At 45.2% G+C, this 24,466-nt stretch overlaps 1 protein-coding gene across 1 annotated transcript in view; it reads left to right on the plus strand.

Annotated features, from left to right (window-relative positions):
• The first annotated feature begins 8,805 nt into the window (after positions 1 to 8,805).
• The window catches only part of LOC123491609 (CREB3 regulatory factor-like), a 31,218-nt gene continuing 15,557 nt past the window's right edge, over positions 8,806 to 24,466 (plus strand). Inside the window, exons 1-6 of the mRNA XM_045222872.1 lie at positions 8,806 to 8,974; positions 10,279 to 10,301; positions 10,541 to 10,657; positions 15,927 to 16,154; positions 16,452 to 17,091; positions 17,501 to 17,690. Coding sequence (XP_045078807.1) covers positions 10,293 to 10,301; positions 10,541 to 10,657; positions 15,927 to 16,154; positions 16,452 to 17,091; positions 17,501 to 17,690 — 1,184 coding nt within the window. The 5' untranslated portion in view covers positions 8,806 to 8,974; positions 10,279 to 10,292. The remainder of the gene's footprint in view (positions 8,975 to 10,278; positions 10,302 to 10,540; positions 10,658 to 15,926; positions 16,155 to 16,451; positions 17,092 to 17,500; positions 17,691 to 24,466) is intronic.

The raw sequence follows: 24,466 nt of genomic DNA on the forward strand, positions 1-24,466 counted from the left end.
CAAATAGCCACCCTTTGCCTTGATTACAGCTTTGCACACTCTTGGTCAGCTTCACCTGGAATGCTTTTCCAACAGTCTTGAAGGAGTTCCCACATATGCTGAGCACTTGTTGGCTGCTTTTCCATCACTCTGCCATCCGACTCATCCCAAACCATCTCAATTGGGTTGAGGATTGTGGGGGCCAGGTCATCTGATGCAGCACTCCATCACTCTCCTTCTTGGTAAAATAGTCCTTACACAGCCTGGAGGTGTGTTGAGTCATTGTCCTGTTGAAAAACAAATGATAGTCCCACTACGCCCAAACCAGATGGGATGGCCTATCGCTGCAGAATGCTGTTGTAGCCATGCTAGTTAAGCGTGCCTTGAATTCTAAATAAATCACAGACAGTGTCACCAGCAAAGCACCCCCACACCATAACACCTCCTCCTCCATGCTTTACGGTGGGAAATACACATGCGGAGATCATCCGTTCACCCACATCGCGTCTCACAAAGACACGGCGGTTGGAACCAAAATTCTCCAATTTGGACTCCAGACCAAAGGACAAATTTCCACCGGTCTAATGTCCATTGCTCATGTTTCTTGGCCCAAGCAAGTCTCTTCTTCTTATTGGTGTCCTTTAGTAGTGGTTTATTTGCAGCAATTCGACCATGAAGACCTGATTCACACAGTCTACTCTGAACAGTTGATGTTGAGATGAGGCTGGTAACTCTAATGAACTTATCCTCTGCAGCAGAGGTAACTCTGGGTCTTCCATTCCTGTGGCGGTCCTCATGAGAGCCAGTTTCATCATAGCGCTTGATGGTTTTTGCGACTGCACTTGAAGAAACTTTCAAAGTTATTGAAATGTTACGTATTGACTGACCTTCATGTCTTAAAGTAATGATGGACTGTTGTTTCTCTTTGCTTATTTGAGCTGTTCTTGCCATAATATGGACTTGGTCTTTTACCAAATAGGGCTATCTTCTGTATACCCCCCTACCTTGTCACAACACAACTGATTGGCTCAAACGCATTAAGAAGGAAATAAATTCCACAAATTAACTTTTAAGAAGGCACACGTGTTAATTGAAATGCATTCCAGGTGACTACCTCATGAAGCTGGTTGAGAGAATGCCAAGAATGTGCAAAGCTGTCATCAAGGCAAAGGGTGGCTATTTGAAGAATATTTGTTTAACACTTTTTGGGTTACTACATGATTCCATATGTGTTATTTCATAGTTTTGATGACTTCACTCTTATTCTACTATGTAAAAAATAGTACAAATTAAGAAAACCCCTTGAATGAGTAGGTGTGTCCAAACTTTTCACTGGTAGTGTAAGTCAGAACAGTGTGAACCTGCAACTAGGGCCAGAGACTGAAGGCCGGGTACGGCCAGAAACGTAGAGCCTATCAAGGAGGCAGGATAGACTGGACCTACCAGGAAGGCAAGGAACTCTAGACTTACATGAGAGGCAGGAAATGTCAACCCCACGGGGGAGGCAGGGAACTCTACACCTTACACTAACAAGAAGGAGGGGAACTCTGACACTGCCGGGAAGGAAGGGAACTCTGACCCCGCTGGGAAGGAAGGGATCTCTGACCCTAACGGGAAGGAATGAAACTCTGACCCTATCAGGAAGGAACGAAACTGGACGTCTAGGTCAGGGGGGACATCACGGGTGCCTTCTGGTGGGTCACCCATGGAGAGGGCTGGAGGGTCCCCTGAGGCGAGGTCTGGGATGTCTGGAGGTAGCAGATCCCTCGAGGCTGGAGCTAGCAGGGGGCTAGCAGGAGGGGCCAGCAGGGACCCCAGGCCTAGGATCAGCAGGTCAAACCAAGCAGGGGCTGACGGGGCCAGGCCAGCAGGAGTGGGCCCCAACGTCTGGGCTGTACTTGACCTCTGCATTAGCTGCAGGCTGTGGCTCCATCCTAGGGGCGGGCGAACAATCCACCGCAGGCTTGGGCTCTGGGCCAGGAGCAGGGAGGGGCTCCTGAGGGATAACAGGTGGCATCTTAGTGGCTGAAAGTTCCAGGGTAGCAGACAGTCCAACCCAAGCATCTGCCTCGACCAGCAGGGGCTCCTCAAAGGGAGTAGAGGACGACTCAGCCAGAACAGGCCCTATGGCAGAAGCTGGCTGTTGCTCCACGACTGGAGCGGGAGTCTCCTTGATGTGTCTCTGACTTGAGGTGCGTGGGGTGGTGCCGTGGAGTGCGTCCAAGCATCCTGATTGGTTGGAAATTAGATAGGTGACAGATCTGAAGGCCAGTCAGGTTCAGAGGTCCGGCCTTTTTTACAGCTGTTCTGAATGACCAGTTGAAAAACGGGGAGGGGTTGGGTTGTGGGTTCAAAACGCACCGCTGCTCTTCAAATACGCCACTCATTGCTTCAAGTCACACCCCGCCACACCCACCAAACAGAAGAAACATAGGCTACCTCAAAGTTTGTTCAAGAACGTTGAATAATGTTTTTGGGAAACGTGTCATTCAGTACATCCCGTTATGCAACATAGCAAACATTCAATCGAACTGAACACACCCCAGAACTGATTTTCTCATAGTCGTTCTACAAAAAAATGACCAAGCGTGGTTACTTTCTGAACTGATAAGAGTTAAACCAACAGTTTAAAGTAATACAGAAATTATTGGTAATTCAGTTATGGTTGGGATATATTGACCAAATTATCAGGAACGTTTTAGATGTATTTTCCCTTCGAAATTCACCAGAAACAACCATTTCACAGCAAAAAAATATTTTTAAAGCATGTCCCTGGACCCCCCTAGACGGGTGTTGACCCTAGAACCCATTGACCCAGACCCCCCCAATATGACACACAAAGTTACGCCATTGAGTGCGGGTATAGCCTTCATGAGGAAATTATTATGGATTATTTGTATTTCTCAAACGGCAGCCAAGCATCGATCATCATGTCACCAGAATAAGACCCTCAATATTTATTGAAAGGAGCATCAATCTCATCACCGTGCATTTTCACCACCCTGTGAAGTTAATCATAACTTATTTAATATGTAGCCTAATAAACTGAATGCTTTCCATGATGCCATGACATTTTTTATCTGACATGTACTTTTCAAGACTGGTCATTCAACTGACACTGCTCTTCTCTGTGTCACGGAGGCTCTCCGCACTGCTAAAGCTAACTCTCTCTCCTCTGCTCTTGTCCTTCTAGACCTGTCTGCTGCCTTTGATACTGTGAACCATCAGATCCTCCTCTCCACCCTCTCCGAGCTGGGCATCTCCGGCGCGGCTCACTCTTGGATTGCGTCCTACCTGACCGGTCGCTCCTACCAAGTGGCGTGTGCGAGAAGCTGTCTCCGCACCACGTGCTCTCACCACTGGTGTCCCCCAGGGCTCAGTTCTGAGGCCCTCTCCTATTCTCGCTATACACCAAGTCACTTGGCTCTGTCATATCCTCACATGGCCTCTCCTATCATTGCTACGCTGACGACACACAACTAATCTTCTCCTTTCTCCCTTCTGATAACCAGGTGGCGAATCGCATCTCTGCATGTCTGGCAGACATATCAGTATGGATGACGGATCACCACCTCAAGCTGAACCTTGGCAAGACGGAGCTGCTCTTCCTCCCGGGGAAGGACTGCCTGTTCCATGATCTTGCCATCACGGTTGACAACTCCGTTGTGTCCTCCTCCCATAGTGCGAAGAGCCTTGGCGTGACCCTGGACCCTGTCGTTCTCCGCTAACATCAAGGCGGTGACCCGATCCTGTAGGTTCATGCTCTACAACATTCGGAGAGTACGACCCTGCCTTACACAGGAAGCGGCACAGGTCCTAATCCAGGCACTTGTCATCTCCCGTCTGGATTACTGCAACTCGCTGTTGGCTGGGCTCCCTGCCTGTGCCATTAAACCCCTACAACTCATCCAGAATGCCGCAGCCCGTCTGGTGTTCAACCTTCCCAAGTTCTCTCACGTCACCCCCCTCCTCCGCACACTCCACTGGCTTCCAGTTGAAGCTCGCATCTGTTACAAGACCATGGTGCTTGCCTATGGAGCTGTGAGGGGAACGGCACCTCCGTACCTTCAGGCTCTGATCAGTCCCTACACCCAAACGAGGGCATTGCGTTCATCCACCTCTGGCCTGCTGGCTCCCTTCCTCTGCGGAAGCATAGTTCCCGCTCAGCCCAGTCAAAACTGTTCGCTGCTCTGGCACCCCAATGGTGGAACAAGCTCCCTCACGACGCCAGGACAGCGGAGTCACTCACCACCTTCCGGAGACATTTGAAACCCCACCTCTTTAAGGAATACCTGGGATAGGATAAAATAATCCTTCTACCCCTCCCCCCCCAAAAAAATAGATAAAAAAATTTACAACAAAAAAATTACACATTGTAAAGTGGTTATCCCACTGGCTATAAGGTGAATGCACCAATTTGTAAGTCGCTCTGGATAAGAGCGTCTGCTAAATGACGTAAATGTAAATGTAAATGTACTTTACTCACATAAAAAGGTTGGATGGAAACCATTTTGAGGATGCTGAAATTATATTTTGGACGAACGTGCGCATGCCTACAGGAGACGTTTGAAGTAGCCTAATCAGACTAAAGCATTGTGACTGGTTGTGTTTATGCCACATATAAAAGGTAATACATGTTTTATTAAACATTCAAATCACAGGGCTTTTGCGCCATTAATCAAATGACATTTCACTGCAGCTTAGAGTAAATTGTTGTACTCACTTGAAAACAATAATGCAATTATTCATTGCATTGTGGTGTTGTAGGCTAGTCTAGGTAGGATAATTGTATTGTCCCTACACAAAATCAATAGGGAGCTTTTTGAGCTCCATGTCTTCACTGTTCTTTCATGCACAATGTTGCACCTGGCCTCTCCACTGCCTATCAGCTATTCCTATTTGTTCTTGTGGATTCATATAGAAAATTGATGCAGCTTTAAATAATTGTATGGTATGGTATGATTGCTAGTTAGCCTATTGCAGATCTGGACAAACGATCCACCTACCACTATTGTCACTATGAATAGTGGATATAAATCAGGATAGACAGTTAGACTGGTAGACTATATTGACCTGTGGTATAGTAAAAGTGTAGTGCATAAGGGAAGTACCAAAACACCTTTATATAGGGGAGGCAATGCAAGCAGATTAGGACATTTGGCAACGATGGAAAAAATGGTATATAGTAAAACCTGCAAAAGAGTGAATGTAAACCAGGAAAAAAACGCACTACTCTCCCCTGTGTCTAATAGAGAACCATACAACCAGTGGCGGCTGGCCGATAGAGGGCGCTAGGGCGCCGCCCCCTTAAATAAAATTATTTTAAAAAATAAAAAAATAAAAAAAAATAATAATAATAATAATAAAAACATCAGTATGTCAATATTTGTGTGTTTGAAATATGGAATGCACACAGTAATATGTGTAAGATATGATAGAAAATCATATTCGCAACCTTTCCTCTGCCTGTCAAACGCCTCGTCAGCTCTGGGCGATACAGAAAGTGCCCCGAGGAGGCGGGTCTACGTAGCAGTTAAGCCAATTGCTAATTTAAGATATGAATGTATGACATAAAATGTAGTCAATAAGCGATCTTAAATCGAATCCAAGGAGGGCGATTATTTTACCGCCCCAAGCTCGCCCCCTGATAAAATAAGGACCGGGGTCCAGTGACGCCATTTTTACTAGACAACAATGGCTGACGCAAACGTTACTCCTCCAAGACCCAACCCTAACTCGGTGAAATCTCTCCTCCAAGATCCGTTTGAGAGGAGAACTTTGTCAGAAAGTTCGGGTGAAAGAGCTGGGCCCAGATCAACCTGACCTCTCAATCAGACAGCAGGCTAGCGAGAAAGGGAAGCAGTATATGCGCGGCTTCTCCCGTAGCTGGTACACCAGGAAGGCTTGGCTAGCTGGGTGCACTGATGCTAATGCTTTATTTTGCTTTCCGTGCTTGCTTTTTAAAAACGGCGGGGTCAGATTCAGCATGGACAGGTACCGGAGTGAGGGATATGAAGCACCTGTCAGAGAAGGTAAAGAAACATGAGAACACCAGGGCACACATGGACAACTCTGTAAAGCTAGCTGTATTAGGAAGGGTGAACATTGCTACGCAGCTGGATGACGGCCACAGGATTGCGGTGAGGAAACACAATGAGGAGGTGGATAAAAACAGGCACATTCTATCCAAAATTATCGATTGTGTGAAGTTCTGTGGGGCTTTTGAGTTGGCCTTGCGTGGGCACGAGGAGACTGACTCCTCAGACAACCCCGGCATTTTCCGGGGGCTTAGTGGATTTTGTTGCCTCCCTCGACAGTGTGCTGGAGGAGCACCTGAAGACAGCTACCGTTTTTAAGGGCACGTCAAAGACGATACAGAACGAGCTGTTGGACTGTATGCTGTCAATGCTTAAGGATTACATCCTGGAGGAAGTAAAGAGTGCTGATTTTATCGCCATTCAAGCTGACGAGACGACTGACGTTTCCACCCACTGCCAGTTGGTGCTTGTGTGAGTGATTATCATAGAGCCGTCACAATTATATTTGTTTTAGTATTTTAAAAGGAAAGAGAAGACACAATCAGACGTTGATAATAATGCAGGAAAGTACTACACAGTTTGTAATAATTATTCAGGTGTCCACCAGGTCAATTTCTAGAAGAGGCCTAGTTGTTATTGAATATTAACTTTATTGCTAAGTGAACAGCAGAACAAAATTATGTTGCATCCCTCTCACAAATGTAATAGAAAAAGGCTTTAAAACGTAATAACATCAGTTAATTATGTACATCACAGGTTAAAAGCAGTTACTAGACATAGTTTGTGTGTATATACACACTGTCTGTCTGTCTGTCTGTCTGTCTGTCTGTCTATATATATATATATAAGTCACTGGTTGTGTGTTGAGGGGGAATTACAGTGAGTTAAGAAGTCTGATTGCAAGTTATCAAATTAAACTTTATTTTTGGACCCAGGGCCTCAATTCCCTCTTTGTGTGGGGACAGCGCATCTGACGAGCAGCAACAGCCCATCAAGCGACGGAGGATGCTGGGACCAGGAGAACAACAGAGGTTGGCTATAGAGGTAAGTTGTGATGTAATTGTCAGTGTTTCCCACCTAGAACTTTTTTCAGGCCTGGTAGTATGTAGCCAAAACCCTGAACAATCAGCACCTTGGTAATCATATACTTGAGTTGGACATAGGCATGTGTCAGTCAGGATCACTTGCATCAAAATAGCTTAATTGCAAATTAAAGCTGATGATGTATCTTTACAGGTATGTGATACCATCCTGAGTCATGCCAAAGAGAGGTTCTCCTTCACCAGCACCTCATCAGCGCAACACTATTGCACGGAGAGTTGTTCCCACAACACAGTGTGAAGTTCCCCGATACAGCGCTTGGAAACAACCGTGGAGGCGTACCCCATGTTGAACAAGGCCAAGCTCAAAACCAAACTGTCCCTCATCTATGAGAACAGTGAGTTCAAGGCTTGTAGTGGTGCAGTGCCCCTGTACCAGTTCTTCATGGAGAACAACCTTCAGAGCACTTTCACAGAGACTGCCAGCCTCCTCAAGATCCTCATCACCACACCCATGACAACTGCTGAGTCAGAAAGGTGCTTCTCTACACTGAAAAGGATCAAGACCTTCCTGAGAAACAGCATGACACAGGATCGCCTGAACGCTCTGGCCATGCTCTCCATGGAGAAGAAACTTGTCAGGGACATTCCTGACTTTAATCAAAGGGTCATTGAGAGGTTTGCCACTCAGAAGGACAGACGGGCAAAAATTCCTGTACAAATAAGATGACAGACACACACACACAGAGCAGCTCTGGCCGCATGTTTCTTTGTATATAGTTGACCTTAGCATAAAAAATCCAGTTATATATGGTACTCTAGAAAGTCTTAATAGTGTCTTTGCTAATATTACTGTATATATGTTGTTTTGTATCAATTAATTGTTGCAGTTCTGGAGCACATTAACAATTAGTCACATTTAGTATGATCATAAAATACTGTATGCTATTCTTCCAGTCAAAGGTTTGAGTTCATCCACTTGATATCCATTTCTATATTATACATCCTTTCATACAGTGTAAGATTTCCTATAAACTTTATAATAATTTCATGTTATTGTCCACTTTCCACTCTGTTCTGACAGCATGCCTGTTGCGTTGCCTGTTTACTACCAATGGTGAAAAGTTCACTTTAAATGCAAATGAAAGGCTTGGGTTTGTGTAATATGTTTTTGTGTAAGAATGCCTCAACTTTTTAATATTGGCATTAAATAATTACTGAATGTTTCACTGAGCACTGCTGTCCTGCAGTTTGTGTTAAAATATATCGCGATGGTTACAGGAAAAAAAAAGTATGGCACAGCCCCACCGAGAATATTTTTCACCAGCCGCCACTGCATACAACCCTCCCCAAAGCAAAAAAAAAAGTTAGACAACCCCCCCCCCACACAGTACATTTGTAAATATCCCTTACACTTCAGACATATCTGCTTCCACAAACTGTATGACTGGTGTTCTCGTTTAATTTCCTACCTTACTTACTCTTCGTTCCTGAGAACAAATCCGACATTCTACTTTTACAGCTGATTCTGGATGGAACCATTTGGGATCTGAGGGGAATTATTTATCAAAAAGTTACACATTATCGCGTTTAGAGGAAATATAGACTAGCCTAATGCAATCTTGAACATGACTATGTTATTTTGATAACAGTAATGCAATATATTTTATTTATAATAACAACCTACCTGTGTATTCATGGGAAATAACGAAAAACAAATTCATTGTTTCCCCATGGCTAGACCATTCCAAAGCCAGCTGTTCATAATTTAGACCAAATAATATTTAGCGACGATAGCCGACTAGACGAGGACCACATCTCTATTAATTCGATTAATTTCTGCGGACTTGTGGAGAAGGAAATCGGTCAACCGAGATGTATGTTACTTTTTGCCTCTGACAGCTGGAACAGTTCACTGTAAGTAGCCTAGCTTACTACAGCAAAGGTAGACATGAATCTAGCAATATCCCTGTAGCCGACTGTTAGGTTGGTTTTATTTTGTTGCGGCTCTGATGCCAGTCAATGCGGCTGATGCTCTCTTCCTGTGTTATAAACAGTGGCATCCTATGTTATAGATGTGTAGGCCGAATACAAATGGAATAGCGTTAATATGCTGCATCATATTTAGTGGTCAAACGTTTAACCTATTTCCTGTCAGAACCGCGGGACTGCGCGTTGACAAATGACGGGTGCGCGCTTCAGCATAGGAAAATGTGACACAGTCCATGCAGGACGTAAAACAGCTGTTCGTTTAAAATACAGCATTTTCGTATCTTGAGTGTCAGGGACAGTGTCAGGGTGATATTTTTGCCAAATGTTGTTTTAAAGGGCTTGAAGGACGTTCAGCTAGATGTAGGCCTATGTATGATAATAACAGTCATTTTATTGTGAAAATATTAATCCCACAGCTGTCAAGTACAGAGGTTTCTGTTCTCTTATTTCTTGGAAATAAGTAGGCACCACTCTCTTTCTTCCAATTTTTTCCCCACCACTTTAGAGTTCAACGGAACATTCTAGAATGCACTGAACAAATCCTTAGAGATATTTATTTATTTCTCTCTCTCTCTCTCTCTCATGTGGAAAGGCTGCTGCTCCAGAGTCTTGACTATCCCTCTGTAGGCTCGAGTGTTTGTGTGTATGTGACACAGTGAAATGACTGATTATTACTATTTTAAGGATCTGGGGCACAGGAGGTTGGCTGTGGATATTAGAGTATTTCCTCCTCTCTCTCTCTCTCTCTCTCTCTCTCTCTCTCTCTCTCTCTCTCTCTCTCTCTCTCTCTCTCTCTCTCTCTCTCTCCTCTCTCTCTCTCTCTCTCTCTCTCTCTCTCTCTCTCTCTCTCTCTCTCTCTCTCTCTCTCTCTCTCTCTCTCTCTCTCTCTCTCAGTGCTCATACAATGGAAACAGCAACCTTATTTTACAGTCCTGATAGTTGTTCAGAAAGTATGTGAACAATCATAACATACATGGTTCTTGATTGAATTACTCCCAAACGGTATGTTGCAGATCACCCCTTCTTTTCTCTACCAGCTAGAAATTAATTTTATGGAAGCAATATGGTCTTGCTAAGGCCTAGGTCTCACTGCAGTGATAATTCAGCTGCTCTATAACATTTTTTAATGTTTGTTATCAGATTATGTGAACTCTGACCTCGGTTTGTGTACTGATGATGAGGAAGCTAACTGTTCTAAACTGCTGACCCTTCCTTCTGTCTCTGACCAGGTCCAAGCACCACCATGCCTCAGGTACACAGCCTTGTTATACTTTGTTGTATTCTACATTATACTTCACAATATAAAGATACTCCCATAGAAATATAATGTATTTCTATGGATACTCCATGTCGAGTTGCTAGGTTACTAACTTAATGGTGGCTATTGTACAATATGAGAACTGATAGTCATATCTGTCTTTCCCTCTCTTTATCTTTCTCTCTCTGACCTCCTCCCCCTCTCTCTTTGTCTTTCCCCCACTCTCTCTCCAGCCAGGTAGCAGTGGGATGGAGCCTTTCTTCGGTGAGGCGTATGGGACCCATGGGTTATCTGTGACGTCAGAGCCATTCACCATCTCTCCTACAGGGGGCAGCATAGAGTCAGACCAGGTAGGTACAGGGGAAAACATTTAATTTTGGCCACAAAAATGGCCAAAATCCTCTTGTCCTCTTGTCGTGTGACTCACGTCTGAATCAGTCCCTAAATACCAGCAATGCTTTTGACCTCTAGAATTGAATACCAGAGACTTATAAACAATAGCAAGTGTCTTCACTGACATTTTTAACCACTCCCTGACCCAGTCTGTAATACCCACGTTTCAAGCAGACCACCATAGTCCCCGTGCCCAAGAACGCCAAGGTAACCTGTCTAAATGACTGACGCCCCGTAGCACTCACATCTGTAGCCATGAAATGCTTTGAAAGGCTGGTCATGGCTCACATCAACACCATCATCCCAGACACCCTGGACCGACTCCAATTCGCATACCGCCCCATCAGATCCAGAGATGACGCAATCTCTATTGCCCTCCACACTGCCTTTTCCCACCTGTACGAAAGGAATACCTATGTGAGAATACTGTTCATTGACTACAGCTCAGCGTTCAAAACCATATTGCCCTCCAAGCTCATCACTAAACTAAGGACCCTGGGATTAAACACCTCCCTCTGCAGTTGGATACTGTACTTTCTGAAGGGCCTCCCCCAGGTGGTGAGAATAGGCAACAACACATCCGCCAAGCTGACCCTCAACACGGGGACCTCTCAGGGGTGCATGCTTATTCCCATCCTGTACTCCCTGTTCATCCACGACTGCGTGGCCGCACACGACTCCAAAACCATCATCAAGTTTGCTGACGACACGACAGTGGTAGGCCTGATCACCGACGACGATGAGACAGCCTACAGGGAGGAGTTCAGAGACCTGTCAGTGTGGTGCCAGGACAACAACCTCTCCCTCAACGTCAGCAAGACAAAGGAGCTGATCGTGGACTTCAGGAAATGGAGGGCAGAGCACACCCCATTCACATCGACGGGGCTTTAGTGGAGACAGTCGAGAGCTTCAAGTTCCTCAGTGTCCACATCACTAAGGACCTATCATGATCCAAACACACCAACATAGTCGTGAAGAGGGCATGACAATGCCTCTTCCCCCTCAGGAGGTTGAAAAGATTTTGCATGGGCCCTCAGATCCTCAAAAATTTCTACAGCTGCACCATTGAGAGCATCTTGACTGGCTGCATCACCGTTTGGATGGCAACTGCACGGCATCCAACCACAAGGCGCTACAGAGGGTAGTGCATACGGCCCAATACATCACTGGGGCCGGCCTACCTGTCATCCAGGACCTCTATACCAGGCAGTGTCAGAGGAAGGCCCTAAAAATGGTCAAAGACTCCAGCCACCCAATTCACAGTCTGTTCAATCAATCAATATCATCTATTTATAGAGTCCTTTTTAAAACAGCAGTTGTTCTCGCTGCTACTGCACGGCAAGCGGTACCGGAGTGCCAAGTCTGGGAACAAAAGGCTCCTGAACAGCTTCTACCCCAAAGTCATAAGCCTTAAAATAATATTTGTTGGTCCGTGGTGTGTAAATAGGAGCAAACAGACACTGCATTTGACACATTTATGAAATGGCTTATTCCAGTTACTAATAAGGATGCACCCATTACAAAAATGACTGTAAAAACTGTTAAATCCCTGTGGATTGATGAGGAATTGAAAAATTGTATGGTTGAGAGGGATGAGGCAAAAGGAATGGCAAATAAGTCTGGCTGCACAACCGATTGGCAAACGTATTGCAAATTGAGAAATCAAGTGACTAAACTGAATAAAAAGAAGAAACTACACTATGAAACAAAGATAAATTACATAAAGAATGATAGTAAAAAGCTTTGGAGCACCTTAAATGAAATTTTGGGAAAAAAGCTCCATCATTCATTGAATCAGATGGCTCATTCATCACAAAAACAACTGATATTGCCAACTACTTTCATGGTTTTTTCATTGGCAAGATTAGCAAACTTAGGCATGACATACCAGCAACAATTGCTGACACTACACGTCCAAGTATATCAGACCAAATTATGAAAGACAAGCGTTATCATTTTGAATTCCGTAAAGTGAGTGTGGAAGAGGTGAAAAAAGTATTGTTGTCTATCAACAATGACAAGCCACCGGGGTCTGACAACTTGGATGGAAAATTACTGAGGAAAATAGCGGACGATATTGCCACTCCTATTTGCCATATTTTCAATTTAAGCCTACTAGAATGTGTGTGCCCCCAGGCTTGGAGGGAAGCAAAAGTCATTCCGCTACCTAAGAATAGTAAAGCCCCCTTTACTGGCACAAATAGCCAACCAATTAGCCTGTTACCAACACTTAGTAAACTATTGGGGGAAAAATTGTTTGAGCAGATACAATGCTATTTTACAGTAAACAAATTGACAACAAACTTTCAGCATGCTTATAGAGAAGGACATTCAACAAGCACAGCACTTACACAAATGACTGATGATTGGCTGAGAGAAATTGATGATAAAAAGATTGTGGGGGCTGTTTTGTTAGACTTCAGTGGGGCTTTTGACATTATCGATCATAGTCTGCTGCTGGAAAAACGTACAGTGAGGGAAAAAAGTATTTGATCCCCTGCTGATTTTGTGCGTTTGCCCACTGACAAAGAAATGATCAGTCTATAATTTTAATGGTAGGTTTATTTGAACAGTGAGAGACAGAATAACAACAACAAAAATCCAGAAAAGCGCATGTCAAAAATGTTATAAATTGAGGGAAATAAGTATTTGACCCCCTCTCAATCAGAAAGATTTCTGGCTCCCAGGTGTCTTTTATACAGGTAACGAGCTGAGATTAGGAGCACACTCTTAAAGGGAGTGCTCCTAATCTCAGCTTGTTACCTGTTTAAAATACACCTGTCCACAGAAGCAATCAATCAATCAGATTCCAAACTCTCCACCATGGCCAAGACCAAAGAGCTCTCCAAGGATGTCAGGGACAAGATTGTAGACCTACACAAGGCTGGAATGGGCTACAAGACCATCGCCAAGCAGCTTGGTGAGAAGGTGACAACAGTTGGTGCGATTATTCACAAATGGAAGAAACACAAAAGAACTGTCAATCTCCCTCGGCCTGGGGCTCCATGTAAGATCTCACCTCGTGGAGTTGCAATGATCATGAGAACGGTGAGGAATCAGTCCAGAACTACACAGGACCATAGTCACCAAGAAAACAATTGGACTGAAATCCTGCAGCGCCCGCAAGGTCCCCCTGCTCAAGAAAGCACATATACAGGCCCGTCTGAAGTTTGCCAATTAACTTCTGAATGATTCAGAGGAGAACTGGGTGAAAGTGTTGTGGTCAGATGAGACCAAAGTCGAGCTCTTTGGCATCAACTCAACTCGCCGTGTTTGGAGGAGGAGGAATGCTTCCTATGACCCCAAGAACACCATCCCCACCGTCAAACATGGAGGTGGAAACATTATGCTTTGGGGGTGTTTTTCTGCTAAGGGGACAGGACAACTTCACCGCATCAAAGGGACGATGGACGGCGCCATGTACTGTCAAATCTTGGGTGAGAACCTCCCCTCAGCCAGGGCATTGAAAATGGGTCGTGGATGGGTATTCCAGCATGACAATGACCCAAAACACACGGCCAAGGCAACAAAGGAGTGGGTCAAGAAGAAGCACATTAAGGTCCTGGAGTGGCCTAGCCAGTCTCCAGACCTTAATCCCATAGAAAATCTGTGGAGGGAGCTGAAGGTTCGAGTTTCCAAACGTCAGCCTCGAAACCTTAATGACTTGGAGAAGATCTGCAAAGAGGAGTGGGACAAAATCCCTCCTGAGATGTGTGCAAACCTGGTGGCCAACTACAAGAAACGTCTGACCTCTGTGATTGCCAACAAGGGTTTTGACACCAAGTACTAGGTCATGTTTTGCAGAGGGGTCAAATACTTATTTCCCTCATTAAAATGCAAATCAATTCATAACATTTTTGACATGCATTTTTCTGGATTTTTGTTGTTGTTATTCTGTCTCTCACTGTTCAAATAAACCTATCATTAAAATTATAGACAGATCATGTCTTTGTCAGTGGGCAAATGTACAAAATCAGCAGGGGATCAAATACTTTTTTCCCTCACTGTATGTGTTATGGCTTTACTCCACCTGCTGTATTGTGGATACAGAGTTACCTGTCTAACAGAACACAGAGTGTGTTCTTTAATGGAAGCCTCTCCAACATAAGGTAGAATCAGGTAGAATCATGAATTCCCCAGGGCAGCTGTGTAGGCCCATTACTTTTTTCAATCTTTACTAATGACATGCCACTGGCTTTGAGTAAAGCCAGAGTGTCTATGTATGCGGATGACTCAACACTATACATGCCAGCTACTACAGCGACTGAAATAACTGCAACACTTAACAAAGAGTTGCAGTTAGTTTCAGAGTGGGTGGCAAGGAATAAGTTAGTCCTAAATATTTCTAAAACTAAAAGCATTGTATTTGGGACAAATCATTCAACTAAATCTTGTAATAAATAATGTGAAAATTGAGCAAGTTGAGGTGACTTAACTGCTTGGAGTAACCCTGGATTGTAAACTGTCATGGTCAAAGCATATTGATACAACAGTAGCTAAGATTGGGAGAAGTGTGTCCATAATAAAGCGCTGCTCTACCGTCTTAACAGCACTATCAATAAGGTAGGTCCTACAGGCCCTAGTTTTGTCACACCTGGACTACTGTTAAATCGTGTGGTCAGGTGCTACAAAAAAGGACTTAGGAAAATTGCAATTGGCTCAGAACAGGGCAGCACGGCTGGCCCTTGGATGGACACAGAGAGCTAAAATTAATAATATGCATGTCAATCTCTCCTGGCTCAAATTGGAGGAGAGATTGACTTCATCACTACTTGTATTTATGAGAGGTATTGACATGTTGAATGCACGAGCTCTCTGTTTGAACTTCTGGTGCACAGCTCGGACACCCATGCATACTCCACAAGACATGTTTGTCGAGATCGGTGTGGAAGAACTTGACTGGCCTGCACAGAGCCATGACCTCAACCCTATCGAACACCTTTGGGATAAATTGGAACGCAGACCTGGAGCCAGGCCTAATCCCCCAACATCAGTGCCCGACCTCACTAATGCTCTTGTGGCTGAATGGAAGCAAGTCCCTGCAGCAATTTTCCAACATCTAGTGAAAAGCCTTCCCAGAAGGGTGGAGGCTGTTAGAGCAGCAAAGGGGGAACCAACTCCATATTAATGACCATGATTTTGGAATGAGATGTTCGACGAGCAGGTGTCTGCATACTTTTGGTCATGTAGTGTAGATAGTGTATGTGTTTTGTCTCTGTGCTGTAGTGTGTGGTAGTGATGTTGGGGCCCCCAGCCCTGTCCCTGTCCCTGTGTCGAGGCCAGCAGCGTGGATGTGAGCTACTCAGTGATCTCCTAGAGGATGCGACCACTGACGACACACACACCTCCGAGCGTCGCTGGGACGTCTCGGCCCTGGATGACATCACACGCTATACCAAAGGCAGCCCAGAGGGGGCGCCACCGAGCTGCGAGCGCTCTTCTGTCTCACCTGAGGTAGGGGTTACTCATAATCGCAGATTACCCAGATTAACATAATCACTGACCTTAACCATTAGATCCCAGTAAGTCACTCCTTAGGAACGCTGCATTTGGGGAATGTAAATCTAAATCACCCTGGTTTAAAGCTTGCACACATCACAACGAAAGTAAAGCGCGCTGTGTTTTAGGGACCACCCGGTGTAGGTGCGCGGTCTCTCGGTTCGCAAATAACGTTCAGAGATGCTAAGTACTCTGTTGTTGTGTCTGAGCCCTTAGAGTGAACTTCTACCTACTCTGTTTTACTCTCCACAGGGAAGCAGAGAAGAACCATGGTTATCCCAGAGACCAGGGGGCAGGCAGCTGGGGAACCCTACAGACCTTACAAACTGTGTGGGGTTAGGATCTGGACACCTCCCCCTGGCTGGGAGAGAGCCAAGGCCCTGGAGCCAAGAGGCTGGAGGGCGGGAGAGTGGAGCTAGGGAAGGGATGCATCAGGTGGGGCAGGAGGGGAGGGTATCACCTCCCGTAGCTCTGGAGGTCCACAGTGAAGAACATAACTACTCTCTACAGAGTGAGTTAGACACTGAGTCTAGTCAAGGAACAGACTGCGATATTGGAGAGGAAGAGGAGGAGAAGGAGGAAGAAGATGGGAAAGAGGAGGAGGGGAGAGAAGCCATGGAGGAAGAGGAAGTGAAGGAAGAGGAGGAGCTTCAGCCACATGTGAGACCAAAGAAACGCTGGTGTTACTGGGAATGTAGCCTCTACAGTGAGGCAGACCTGGGGAGAGATGGAGAGAGAGATAGCAGGAGAGCCAAAGGGCAAGATGGAGAGAGAGATAGCGGGAGGGCCAAAGGGAGAGATGAAAAGGATGAAGAGAAAGATGGAGGGATAATCTGGGGCCCTAGCACCCTACCCAGCACCATGTGCCTGATAGAGGGGACCTCCACCAATGGTGAGACCTCAACCCGAACATTTTACATTTGATATGTTCTTAATATCTCAATTTATGTCCACTTCAACACCCATGGTGTTGGAGACCCAACACTCCGGCAGTGTTAATTTATCAACACTCATTCGGTGGGTCACATATACACACTAGGAAAGTGTTGATTTTATCACTGAAGGTGTTAAAATTCAGATGTAAAATGTACTGCTTCAACCTTGCCATCTCTCATTTATATTGTGAAACACAAATAATTTGTTTGTGGAGTCTAAAGCATAGCTGCATTAGCTGGACTGTCAGTTGCGTATTGAGTAAAGCGTACAATTACATTTAGTCATTTAGCAGATGCTCTTATCCAGAGTGACTTACAGACAGTGCAACTAAGTAAAAACATCCACAAACCCTGTGTGTTCCCTAGGTAAGCAAGGCCAGAGGAAGGCCCGTCGTACAGACGCCAGTGACCTGACCCCCAGCCCTGGGAAGCTACAGAGCCTGGGGGAGCAGCTCCACACACTCAGCTCCGCTCTGGAGGACATGACTCCTGTCAGTGACCTGCCTGTTACTGCCAGGGCCCCAACACGAAAGGAGAGGAACAAACTGGCCTCCAGGTACACATACATACTGGGACACATGCACACGCACACGCACCCACACACACACACATATACACACACACACACACACACACACACACACTGACTTACCTGTCTAACTATAGAGATATCATTAGCTGGTGGCTTTCCCACACTGCACTTTCAGAAGTGCATTTGATTTGCACAACAGGGTGTGTTGTGTTAAATTGAACCTGTGTCTAGCTACAGTAGGTATTTGTATTTGTATTTCTTTTGGATCCCCATTAGCAGCAGCTACTCTTCCTGGGGTCCAGCAAAATTAAGGCAGTTATACATTTTAAAAACAATACATTCCTATAACACAAAATCCATGTGTACATGTGTGTATAGTGCGTATGTTATTGTGTGTTTGTATGCATGTGTTTATGTTTGTGTTGCTTCACAGTCCCCACTGTTCTATAAGGTGTATCTGTTTTTAAATCAAATTTTACTGCTGGCATGAGTTACTTGATGTGGAATAAAGTTCCATGTAGTCATGGCTCTATGTAGTACTGTGCACCTCCCATAGTCTGTTCTTGACTTGGGGACTGTGAAGAGACCGCTAGTGGCATGTCTTGTGGGGTATGCATGGGTGTCCGAGCTGTGTGCCAAACAGACAGCTCGGTGCATTCAACATGTCAATACCTCACACAAATACAAGTAGTGATGAAGTCAATCTCTCCTCCACTTTGAGCCAGGGGAGATTGACATGCATATTATTAATGTATATAACTCAGCAAAAAAAGAAATGTCCCTTTTTCAGGACCCTGTCTTTCAAAGATAATTTGTGAAAATCCAAATAACTTCACAGATCTTCAAAGGGTTTAAACACTGTTTCCCATGCTTGTTCAATGAACCATAAACAATTAATGAACATGCACCTGTGGAACGGTCGTTAAGACACTAACAGCTGACAGACGGTAGGCAATTAAGGTCACAGTTATTAAAGCTTAGGACACTAAAGAGGCCTTTCTACTGACTCTGAAAAACACCAAAAGAAAGATGCCCAGGGTCTCTGCTCATCTGCTTGAACGTGCCTTAGGCATGCTGCAAGGAGGCATGAGGACTACAGATGTGGCCAGGAGATGTGGCCAGGGCAATAAATTGCAATGTCCGTACTGTGAGACGCCTAAGACAGCGCTACAGGGAGAAAGGACAGACAGCTGATCGTCCTCGCAGTGGCAGACCATGTGTAACAACACCTGCACAGGATCGGTACATCTGAACATCACACCTGCGGGACAGGTACAGGATGGCAACAACAACTGCCCGAGTTACACCAGGAATGCACAATCCCTCCATAATTGCTCAGACTGTCCACAATAGGCTGAGAGAGGCTGGACTGAGGGCTTGTAGGCTTGTTGTAAGGCAGGTCCTCACCAGACATCACCGGCAACAACGTCCCCTATGGGCACAAACCCACCGTCACTGGACCAGTCAGGACTGGCAAAATGTGCTCTTCACAGACGAGTCGCGGTTTTGTCTCACCAGGGGTGATGGTCGGATTTGCGTTTATCGTCGAAGGAATGAGCGTTACACCGAGGCCTGTACTCTGGAGCGGGATCGATTTGAATCGTACTACACCGGCTCTGACGCTCGTCGGATGTGTCAGGGCTTGAAAACTATTACAGACTACAAAGGGAAGCACAGCCGCGAGCTTCCCAGTGACACAAGCCAACCAGACGAGCTAAACCACTTCTATGCTCGCTTCGAGGCAAGCAACACTGAAGCATGCATGAGAGCACCAGCTGTTCCGGATGACTATGTGATCACGCTCTCCGTAGCCGATGTGAGTAAGACTTTTAAGCAGGTCAACATTCACAAGGCCGCAGGGCCAGACGGATTACTAGGACGTGTACTCCGATCATGTGCTGACCAACTGGCAAGTGTCATCACCGACATTTTCAACATGTCCCTGACTGAGTCTGTAATACCAACATGTTTCAAGCAGACCACCATAGTCCCCATGCCCAAGGACACTAAGATAACCTGTCTAAATGACTACCGACCCGTTGCACTGACGTCTGTAGCCATGAAGTGCTTTGAAAGGCTGGTCATGGCTCACATCAACACCATTATTCCAGAAACCCTAGACCCACTCCAATTTGCATATCGCCCCAACAGATCCACAGATGATGCAATCTCTATTGTACTGTGATTGCCAACAAGGGTTTTGCCACCAAGTACTAAGTCATGTTTTGCAGAGGGGTCAAATACTGCCCTTTCCCACCTGGACAAGAAGAACACCTACGTGAGAATGCTATTCATTGACTATAGCTCAGCGTTCAACACCATAGTGCCCTCAAAGCTCATCACTAAGCTAAGGATCCTGGGACTAAACACCTCCCTCTGCAACTGGATCCTGGACTTCCTGACGGGCCGCCCCCAGGTGGTAAGGGTAGGTAACAACACATCTGCCACGCTGATCCTCAACACGGAGGCCCCTCAGGGGTGCGTGCTCAGTCCGCTCCTGTTCTCCCTGTTCACCCATGACTGCATGGCCAGGCACGACTCCAACACCATCATTAAGTTTGCCAACGACACAACAGTGGTAGGCCTGATCACCGACAACGATGAGACAGCCTATAGGGAGGAGGTCAGAGACCTGGCCGTGTGGTGCCAGGATAACAACCTCTCCCTCAACGTGACCAAGACAAAGGAGATGATTGTGGACTACAGGAAAAAAAAGAGGACTGAGCACGCCCCCATTCTCATCGACGGGGCTGTAGTGGAACAGGTTGAGAGCTTCAAGTTCCTCGGTGTCCACATCACCAACAAACTATCATGGTCCAAACACACCAAGACAGTCGTGAAGAGGGCACGACAAAGCCTATTCCCCCTCAGGAGACTGAAAAGATTTGGCATGGGTCCTCAGATCCTCAAAATGTTCTACAGCTGCACCATCAAGAGTATCCTGACTTGCATCACCGCCTGGTATGGCAACTGCTCGGCCTCTGACCGCAAGGCACTACAGAGGGTAGTGCGTACGGCCCAGTACAACACTGGGGCCAAGCTTCCTGCCATCCAGGACCTCTATACCAGGCGGTGTCAGAGGAAGGCCATCAAAATTGTCGAATACTCCAGCCACCCTAGTCATAGACTGTTCTCTCTGCTACCGCACGGCAAGCGGTACCGGAGCGCCAAGTCTAGGTCCAAAAGGCTTCTCAACAGCTTCTACCCCCAAGCCATAAGACTCCTGAACAGCTAATCATGGCTACCCGGACTATTTGCACCCCCACCCCATATTTTTACGCTGCTGCTACGCTGTTAATTATTTATGCATAGTCACTTTAACTCTACCCACATGTACATATTACTTCAACTACCTCAACTAGCCGGTGCCCCCGCACATTGACTCTGCACCGGTACCCCCCTGTATATATAGCCTCCCTACTGTTATTTTATTTTACTTCTGATCTTTTTTTCTCAATACTTTTTTGTTGTTGTTGTTTTATTTTACTTTTTTATTAAGAAATAAATGCATTGTTGGGTAAGGGCTGTAAGTAAGCATTTCACTGTAATGTCTGCACCTTTTGTATTCGGCGCATGTGGCCAATAAAATTTGATTTGATTTGACTTAGGTTGGAGTCATTAAAACTATAGTTTTGGCAATCTACTTTGTGCATGACACAAAAAAATTTTCCAACAATTGTTTACACTTTATTTAACTTACAATTCACTGTATCACAATTCCAGTGGGTCAGAAGTTTACATACACTAAGTTGACTGTGCCTTTAAACAGCTTGGAAAATTCCAGAAAATAATGTCATGGCTTTAGAAGCTTCTGATAGGCTAATTGACATCATTTGAGTCAATTGGAGGTGTACCTGTGGATGTATTTCAAGGCCTACCTTCAAACTCAGTGCCTTTTTGCTTGACATCATGGGAAAATCAAAATAAATCTTCCAAGACCTCAGAAAAAAAATGATAGACCTCCACAAGTCTGGTTCATCCTTCCAAACGCCTGAAGGTACCACGTTCATCTGTACAAACAATAGGATGCAAGTATAAACACCATGCGACCATGCAGCCGTCATACCGCTCAGGAAGGAGATGCATTCTGTCTCCTAGAGATGAACGTACTTTGGTGCGAAAAGTGCATATCAATCCCAGAACAACAGCAAAGGACCTTGTGAAGATGCTGGAGGAAACAGGTACAAAAGTATCTATATCCACAGTAAAATGAGTCCTATATCGACATAACCTGAAAGGCCACTCAGCAAGGAAGAAGCCACTGCTCTAAAACCGCCATAAAAAGCCAGACTACGGTTTGCAACTGCACATGGGGACAAAGATCGTACTTTTTGGAGAAATGTCCTCTGGTCTGATGAAACAAAAATAGAACTGTTTGGCCATAATTACCTTAATTATGTTTGGAGGAAAAAGGGGGATGCTTGCAAGCCAAAGAACACCATCCCAACCGTGAAGCACGGGGGTGGCAGCATCATGCTGTGGGGGTGCTTTGCTGCAGGAGGTACTGGTGCACTTCACAAAATAGATGGCATCATGAGGAAGGAAAATTATGTGGATATATTGAAGCAACATCTCAAGACATCAGTCAGGAAGTTAAAGCTTGGTCGCAAATGGGTCTTCCAAATGGACAATGACCCCAAGCATACTTCCAAAGTTGTGGCAAAATGGCTTAAGGACAACAAAGTCAAGGTATTGGAGTGGCCAGCACAAAGCCCTGACCTCAATCCTATAGAAAATGTGTGGGCAGAACTGAAAAAGCATGTGCGAGCAAGGAGGCCTACAAACCTGACTCATTTACAACAGCTCTGTCAGGAGGAATGGGCCAAAATTCACCCAAAGTATTGTTGGAAGCTTGTGGAAGGCTACCCGAAATGTTTGACCCAAGTTAAACAATTTAAAGGCAATGCTACCAAATACTAATTGAGTGTATGTAAACTTCTGACCCACTGGGAATGTGATGAAAGAAGTAAAAGCTAAAATAAATCATTCTCTCTACTATTATTCTGACATTTCACATTCTTAAAATAAAGTGGTGATCCTAACTGATCTAAGACAGGGAATTCTTACTAGGATTAAATGTCAGGAATTGTGAAAAACTGAGTTTAAATGTATTTGGCTAAGGTGTATGTAAACTTCCGACTTCAACTGTACATATATACATATCCTTTTTAAAAATATATTTCCCTTCATTACTTTCCAACCCCACCACCCCTCTCCTAATTGGAGTAAACTAGTGAACAACAACGCTTAGGCCTCTACTTCCTATATACATTTTATGGACACAGTCAATTTTACAATAATTATATTTAGGTTGTTTTTACTCCTGAACTTCCTCTACCCTCAACCTCTCCGATCATTTTCATGATGTCCATCCGGTTTGCTTCTATATACCATATCTTTCTAACTCTGCTCTTTCACAAAAGCTCTCAACCTATAACCTATATACTTATTATGGACACAGTATGTGTAAGGCTCTGTATTTATTTTCTTAGTCAACCTTGTGTGCTTGAACGTAGCCCTGTTTCTTTGTGTTCTTGAACGTAGCCCTGTCTTTCATCTTTGTTCATTGATTTCACCTGTGTTAGTTACTCACCTGGTCTCATTAGCTCCTTATTTAGTTCAGTTCATTCTGTTTGTGCCTTGTGAGGTATTGTTCGTTTTGACTATACTAAGCCTTTTCCTAGCTCGTTTGTGAGAACCAGTTATAGCCTTCAGTCCTAGTTTTGATTCACCTGCCTGTTTGCCTACCTGTGTATGACCATTGCCTGCCTGTGACCACGATTCCTGCCTTCTACGAAGGCGAAAAAAACACCTGCCGCGCTCTGTGCGTGAATCTACACCTTTTTCTCCCTGAGTATTCATTACAAGCTCCAAGCTATTTGATAAAATATACGCTTACAAAAGCCATGCAGGTAGGCGTGTCCTTATTGCTAAATATCTCCCAGAAGCAATTCCCCATCCCAGTATTCATAACCATGAAGGGGGTTACTAAGTACGTAGAGGGCTTGATAGATTCGGGAGCAGCAGGTAATTGTATCTATCAACAGCTAGTACAAGAGCTTGACATTGATCTAACACCTGTCACCCCTCCCTTAAGGATTAACACCCTGGACGGGTAGCCATTGTGCTCGGGCTTCATTACGCACCTGACACAGAGCGACACCTTCCAGATTGGAGTCTTCCACACCGAAACCATTCAACTCATGGAACTCTCATTCCCCAAACAGCCACTCATCCTCAGACACCCTTGGCTTTGTCGTCACGACCCTGCCATCTCGTGGCGACAATGTGAACTACTGTCCTGGTCTTCTACCTGCTTCACCAGTTGTCTCAGCCTACCCTGCAGAGCCACCACCATTGAGGACTCTGCCTCTGCAGTGCCACCCACCATACCATCTGAATACGCCCAGTACAGCAATGTCTTCAGCAAAATTAAGGCCTCCACTCTGCCACCACATCGCCCAGGGGACTGTGCTATTGACTTACTCCCTGGAGTGTCCCCACCGAAGGGCCGTGTTTACCCCCTATCTATCTCGGAAAATGAGGCAATGGAGAACTACATTGATGAAGCACTCAAACGGTTTCATTCGTCCTTCTTCCCCGGCTGCGTCCAGCTTCTTCTTCGTTGGAAAAAAGGACGGTGGTCTCCGTCCATGTATTGATTACCGTTCCCTGAATGACGTCACGGTCAAGAACCGTTTCCCTCTTCCTTTGATCCCAGCGACCCTTGATCAAGTGGGCCGCGCCAACATCTATACAAAACTCGACCTGCGGAGTGCTTATAACCTTGTCCGTATACG

Source organism: Coregonus clupeaformis, chromosome 1 (assembly GCF_020615455.1).
Source record: "Coregonus clupeaformis isolate EN_2021a chromosome 1, ASM2061545v1, whole genome shotgun sequence".
NCBI lineage: Eukaryota > Metazoa > Chordata > Actinopteri > Salmoniformes > Salmonidae > Coregonus > Coregonus clupeaformis.